The sequence below is a fragment of the Propithecus coquereli genome, unplaced genomic scaffold (assembly GCF_000956105.1).
Source record: "Propithecus coquereli isolate 6110/MARCELLA unplaced genomic scaffold, Pcoq_1.0 Scaffold11, whole genome shotgun sequence".
Classification (NCBI taxonomy): domain Eukaryota; kingdom Metazoa; phylum Chordata; class Mammalia; order Primates; family Indriidae; genus Propithecus; species Propithecus coquereli.
Genome location: NW_012134969.1, coordinates 4,733,444 through 4,740,307, shown reverse-complemented (window position 1 = coordinate 4,740,307; position 6,864 = coordinate 4,733,444). Strand labels below are relative to the sequence as shown.

At 39.0% G+C, this 6,864-nt stretch overlaps 1 protein-coding gene across 3 annotated transcripts in view; it reads left to right on the top strand.

Moving 5' to 3' along the window:
- Window positions 1–6,864, top strand: part of EPSTI1 (epithelial stromal interaction 1 (breast)) — a 123,676-nt gene that overhangs the window by 13,478 nt on the left and 103,334 nt on the right. For all 3 annotated transcript variants that reach the window (XM_012648812.1, XM_012648804.1, XM_012648819.1), the window contains exon 2: window positions 5,607–5,665. In XM_012648812.1, the coding sequence (XP_012504266.1) occupies window positions 5,607–5,665 (59 nt within the window). The remainder of the gene's footprint in view (window positions 1–5,606; window positions 5,666–6,864) is intronic.

Sequence of the window (6,864 nt, the reverse complement as noted above, 5' to 3'; positions counted from 1 at the left end):
TTTTAATTTTTGAGACAAGGTTTTGCTTCGTTGCCCAAGCTGGAGTGCCATGGTGTGATTGATCATAGCTCACTGCAACCTCAAACTCCTGGGCTCAAAAGATCCTCCTGCCTCAGCCTCCCAAGTAGCTGAGACTAGAGGTGTGTGCCACCATGTCCAGCTAACTTTTTCTTTTTTTACTTTTACTTTACTTTATTTTATTTTTTTTATAGAGACAAAGTCTTGCTATGTTGCTCAGGCTGGTCTTGAACTCCTGGCCTCAAGTGATCCTCCCACCTCAGTCTGCCAAAGTTCTGGGATTACAAGTGTGAGCCACTGCACTGGCTGAATTTCATTTTTTCATGTTCTATGCACAGATTTAGATATACATCACTCTGTCTTGCATTTCTGGTTTTCTCCTTTAAGTTATAGATAACCTTGAGAAGTAATACTTAAGACATGTGGACATAATCATCTCTAAGTCTATTAAAAATAAAAGAAAATATATAGCCCATTTAATTAAGTGGTTTTTATGCAAATATCAATTTCTTTATCATTAAGTCATTCTTTAAAAAAAATTAATCCTAAATATTCTCTTGTTCGAAAAGGCCTCTTGTACTCATGTGTTGCGTTGGATGTGTCAAGACTGATGCTCTTTAACCTAGGATATTTCTCAGGATTGTTTATCGAGCTGGGAACCTTGAGGGAGGAGGTACACTCTCCCCAGGACAAAAGACCGGGCTTGCTTACCACCTGCCATAAAAATGGTGGATTCCCCAAGCTGAGTTTTCTCATTTGCAGTGCAAACACACCGTGTATGCAGCTTCCATCGTGTTGCCCCTATAAGATCTGGGGCCAGATAGATGTGAATAAATTGATGCTCATGCTGCATGCTGTGCCATGAGTAATAAAGTCCTTTGTCTCCGATCCCGGAGTCTCATGTCTTCTGCCAGAGTCCATGAAACAGTATCAGGTTACCTCATTAGCTTGTAATTACAGTCAAATCAAATCCTAGAACTCACGTCTCTGTGATCTGAAAATATGAGTTCCTTGTATTTATTTTTTACTGAGGAAGCAGTTTTAGACATTTTTACAAGCATGCCTATCAATTGGTCCCCATTTCTATTCCCACCGTTGGTTTTTGGCCTCTTAAAGATGGTGAGTCTCTACAGTGTTGTGTAATACTTCATATACATTCTTTTTATCTTTAGTGTGAATGCTTCTTGCTAACTTTATTTTGTAACTTTTATTATTTATGTGTGTGTTTTTAACTGGAAAAAATACATCTCAGGTCCACTCTGTATGGTTGTGTAGGTTGGTAACTGCACACACGTGCCCAGCTAAGGTGTGTTTCGGGGCTGAGATACATACCAAACCATGCGCCCTAGTGTGGGGTTACCGCCTCCTGAAAAAAGGGGGCACTTTTTCTAATTTGCATGAATTTGCGTGTCTCACTAAGCCGTGGGGATCCTGGAATGTGTGTGAGTGAGTGTAGGCATGTGTACCTCTTCTAATTTTCATAAAGCCATCCTATAAACAAAGGCCCTGATGATTTCTTGCTTGTTTGTTTATCTTTATCCCCTGGGTGTCTGTTCAGCCCATTAACAGAAGCTGTGAATTATATTGATGAAGGAACTAACCAACTTCACATCTGCTTCTTGGGTTTGCAGACAATGTCTTAGGCTCTGCAGGTTCTGAGACCAAAGAGAATTGATAAGCCCCTCCATACCCAAGGTGTGAGGTGCTTGATCAGGAGTGGCATAATAGGCTTAAGGGTCAAGGGTGATTTATTCAGCTTCATCTTGTCATTTTTTGTTTTTCTTGGTAATTTGATCTGTTTACAAAAGAACTTTTGGAGACCTAAATGCCTCAAAAATTTTGCCTTATGTTGACTAAAAATGATAAGTTTCAGATTCCTACATTGAAGCCCATGTAACGAAAACCAATATGGAATGCCATATCTAGAAAAATAAATATCCAATGTCTTTGGTTACCCAAGAATCCTCCTTTTTCTCAATTTATACATGTCTAAGGATGGCATTTTCTAGAGCTGTGAAAACATCAAACCAATTTTTTTTGTAGGACTGTAGACTTTACATGTCTACTATTCTGTTCGGAATTATCTGTTTGTAACTTCTATCGCTTTCTGAGTTTTTGCTCCTGACTACATTTCCTTTACAGTCAAACCAGTGTTGTTCCCAATTAGAAATTTAAATTACATCTGGTGCAGTTTGTACACACCAGGGGATATATTTATGTGATACTTTTCACCAGCCAAGACATTTTTCATAACTTCAACATATCATTTTTTCATAGTGCTCATTGATGAAACATTATAAAAATTGTGCAAGAATGCACACACAAGATGCAGTTGTGTAACTCAGGAGAGACCTCACAAGGAAAACATTTCTTGAATATATTTTATATATTTTTTATGGTGCAGAAAAAATTTTTCTCTTTGTCTTGTGCTATTCTTTCATGTATTCTCCCTTAGTATATCTTACTGATGCGTGCTGTTAGAAAGTGAAAACAGTTTTACAAATTGAGACATTTCATTAAATTTCAATGAAGTAATTAAGGAGACTCGTTTTCAAAAATATGTATTTATTTCACAAGCTTGAATGTTGCTTAATCAAGAAATGACCAGAATACTAAATATTGGTTGGTTGGGCTTGTCTAGATCGGCAGCTTTAAGAGTCAGACTGTTGAAAGGGGAGGCACTCAGGTTAAAACAGCAAAGGCTTTTGCTGTGGGTAGAAACTAATTGGCTGAAAACATTAATAAATTATCCTTGCTACTCATGTCAAGAGAAAGCTAAGAGAGAAGGGACGAATATTTGTCTCTACTGAGGCTTTACACTCTGCCACATGATATTAAAAATAAAAAGCATATCCTTAGATTTAAGCTCTTCTTCCTATAGCAAGTAAGAGAAATAGAAGCTGAATTACTTGGAAATGCTTTCTTGTGAATATCACCAAATGTTTTAGATCTGGCATTTTCAGCCAACAAAATATTACTAAGAAGGTTGCCAAAGAATTCTCTCACATAAAGCTGGGGACACTGCCGAGGTTTAAGCTAAGATGCTTTCAGTTAAAAACCTCTAATTTCACAGCAGATTTTCCCCCTGGTTTCATGTTCCTGTACTGGGTACCTGTAGGCTACACACATTGGCCATAAATTGACTGTAGTCCTATTCCTAAGACTGAACATTCTAATAACGTCATTGTCAGACTTAAAAACTTACTCAGATTAGATATTGTAGAATACAGTCTTTTACAAACCAATTCATTTTTCTTTCCAAACCTTTTCCAAAGTTTCCATATGAGAGTCCCATGGACATGGAAAATTCTTTATGAAGCTGCTCCTAGCAAAGTCCTGGCAAAGAAAATCTTTTGCCATTTCGGATCCTATCCTTTAAGACTCAATGTGCTGTTCTTATTTCTTGCTATTCAGGTTTCTACTCCTGCAGTCTCTGTGAATCTCCTCTGCCTTGGATCTCTGACTACTTACATCATTCCACTGTAACACTTGTTTGGATACTCTTGGGCTATGCTCTGGTGGTTCCTGGACTTGTTCCTAACTAAAGTATAAGTTCTGTTAAAGCGGTTGATATCTGTTTTGGTATCTGCCCTCACTCTCCACAAGCCTCTAACATAATAAGTCCATAATAGGTGTTCGGTTAAGTAGGTTGCATTGTTTGGAAGTCTATCAAGGGGGTGAAGTTGAAGGAGAGTCATATTTTATGCTTTCTACATTGAGTTGAAAAGTTAGTTGCAGGCAATTAACTAGTCTAAGTCAAAACTGGATTTGAGTCTCGGCACTGTTGCTTAATTAAGCTAGTGATCTTTGGCACAGGACTTCACCTCTGTGTCTTTAACAATGATTTATTAATCCTAAGTTTGCTTTTAGCCCAGATGTTCTAAGATAGCTTGATTGACCTACAGCAGTGGTTTTCCCAGTGTGGTACTTAGATCAAGAACATCAGCATTACCTGGGGACTCGTTAAAAAATGGAAGTTATTGGACCCTAACAAGCTTGGCTACAAGCCCTCCAGGAGATTTGGATGCACAATGAAGTTGGAGAACTACTGATCTCCAGTGTAGTCAAATCTCTGGTATAGTCGGAAGCTCTATAGCACAATGTTAGCAGACATCGAAGATTGTGCAACAATTTCATAATCGGCAGTCAAATCTAGTATCTCATGTTTCAGCTTTGAGGCCCTATAGAATGGTTTGCCATTGCATCACAGTGAAGTTTCCAGGGACTACCCACAGATTTGCAGCTCCCAAGCTCCTATAAAATACTGGCACTTGAGGAGTGAAAAATTTTTCTTAGGGTGAACGAAGCATATGCAGTGGACAAGGGATTAATTTCCAGCGGCAGCCTCCTAATTCTGTATTCATAGCGTTGTATGTATGCTAGGCTACGCATGCAAGTCTGCTGATATACAGTAGGTAATTGGGCATCCAGCAGGCCCATTTGCATGCAAAGGTTGTTGCACACCTCACATTTACAAGTCTAAAATTAAAGCCCAGTTTGAAGCCTGCTGAAGGCTTGCCGCTAGGAAAATAATGAGATAAGGAAGAAAGGCTTCTGTTAATCAGTGCTTTTGGCCTCTACTGTTCAGTCTTTGCTAATTTGTCCTTTGAAATTGTACATTCCAGGTAGAAGAGAGAGACTTCTAAGAGTATCTGGGTTTTTATTTTATTTTTTTAAAAAAACAACAAACCCTACAGTTATAAGCAGGTTGTGTTTATCCGTGGTGTTTCCCCTGAAACTATCCACATGCGTGCTGCAGTCTGTTACCATGCTTTATTTTCGCTTTTGGAAGTATTCATGTTCTGTGGGACCACATGCATCATTTCAAACTCACAAACTCGGTCACAAACTATGGCATCATTTTGTTTCAATTCAGCCCACATTTATCAAGCAGCTACTTTGTGCCAGGGACTTGGAATACACATCATTTAAGCACAGTTTCTGCCCTCAAAATATTTTAAGTTCTGGTATCTCAGTGTTGAATATTTTTGCTTTAAATCTTTCCTGATCCCCCTGTTTGAAGTTGATTCCTTGCTTCTCTGAGTTGATTAAACTCAACCTGTGTCCCTAGGAGAATAAGAAACCCAGTGGACCCAGGCCTAGAAAAGTCAAAGCCTAAAAGCACGAGACTGTGGCCCGTTGGCTACTCAGATGGGTCACCATGGGGAGGTAGCGGCATTGCAGATGGCCTGTACTCTGTGGGAACGAAGAATGCACCACCGTTTCCTCTACTCCCAAGTGTAGGTCACAGGGAAGAGAGAATGCCAATCTTAAAGCAATCTTAAAGGGATTTACTCACGAGCGCCTCCTAGAGGAACAGTGGAGCCCTACCAGGATGGTCTACCACGCAGTCACTTGTGCCTTCATAAACTGCTTTGTATTTCCATATTCGGCCATGTCCATTTGTTTTACTTTGACAACAGATTGTGAGGTCGTAGAGAACAAACCTGGGTCTTAAGATCATCGTACACAGTCCCTATTTGATGGTGATGATCATAAATACAGTATTTTAGAAGAAAGAATGTCTGCTGGCTTCTATGCATTAGTTTCTCGTAATAATATGCAGTGTTTTCCCCTTTTCATTCTAGCAGAGGCGCATATACTGTGATAGCACCACCTGAAAACCGGAGAAATCAGATGCAAAGCAGTATGTATATTTATTTCAGAATGTTTCTCATTTTCTTTCCAATTGGTATGTTTTGGTATGGAGTAGTTTTATTTTTTGATTTATATAGACTCACCAAATCTCATCAAGTATTTTTCTTTTTAAACTTCAGTTTTCACTATACCTTTAAAAATATTGTTGAACTCCTACAGTGTATAGTACAAGAAAAAAAAAATTCTATTGTTAACACTTCTAAGTTTTTTTCTCTGTGTTGGTAACAGAACTCACGGAATGATAGTAAGTCCTGGACCTCTGTTGTGCTTAACCGGCATTACACTTATTGCCAATAGACTGGTCTCATCCCTGTGAAGTTGGGCTGACTGGTGACGTTTTTATGGCACTATGAATACTTCTGAAATACAGACAAGTCATATACCAAATAGATCATGAAATAATTGGTACCTTTCTTGATTTGCCCCATCCCTCCTCAGTGCAATTTTTCTTTAGCCTCTGCACTCTAATTCTGTAACTATCAGAGTCTATACTCAGCTATTTTTAGTTCTATAGTACGCAAATAAAAATAGATTATAACCTCCTTGAGGTCAGGGATCACATCTTCCTCATTTTTGTGCTTCTTGTACTTAGTGCGTGTATACCACGTTTACTTGAAGTACAGTAAATATAAATGCTGCCATGTAAAATTACAGCATTATCCTTTAGAATTGGGAGGAAAAACTAAAGTTCATTTCGTCCACAAAGAGGTTGTGAGGCTTGTTCAAGTCAAGCTGTGGGATCATCTATGCTCTCCTTTGTTAGATGACTAGTAGGAAATCTGATTTCTTTATTAACGACAGGCATCAGGGTGCAGCAGAAAAGCAGCTCTCTAAAGAGTTCCAGCCAAACAGATAGCCCCGAGGTGGTACCATGGGTCAGTACAGAATACGACAGTCACAACTGCCAGCAGTTCTGGTATCTTTATAGGTTTTTCATTTAAATACCTAACAGGAACTTGCATTAAATATCTCAGTGTGCTCTGGGTTTTTGAGATGTTTCAGAATTTTTCTTTTCTTCCTAATAACAAAAATATGTCATCAGTGGACATTTGGAACAATCAGGTCTAATGAGACTATGAGGGCAAAAGCTGAAGGAACAGACTAGTATCTCTCTGGCGCCCCCTGCTGTCATGCAGTGTGAACTTTTGGGGAATGAGCCCTGCTCCCCTGGAAGCAGGCTACCGATGG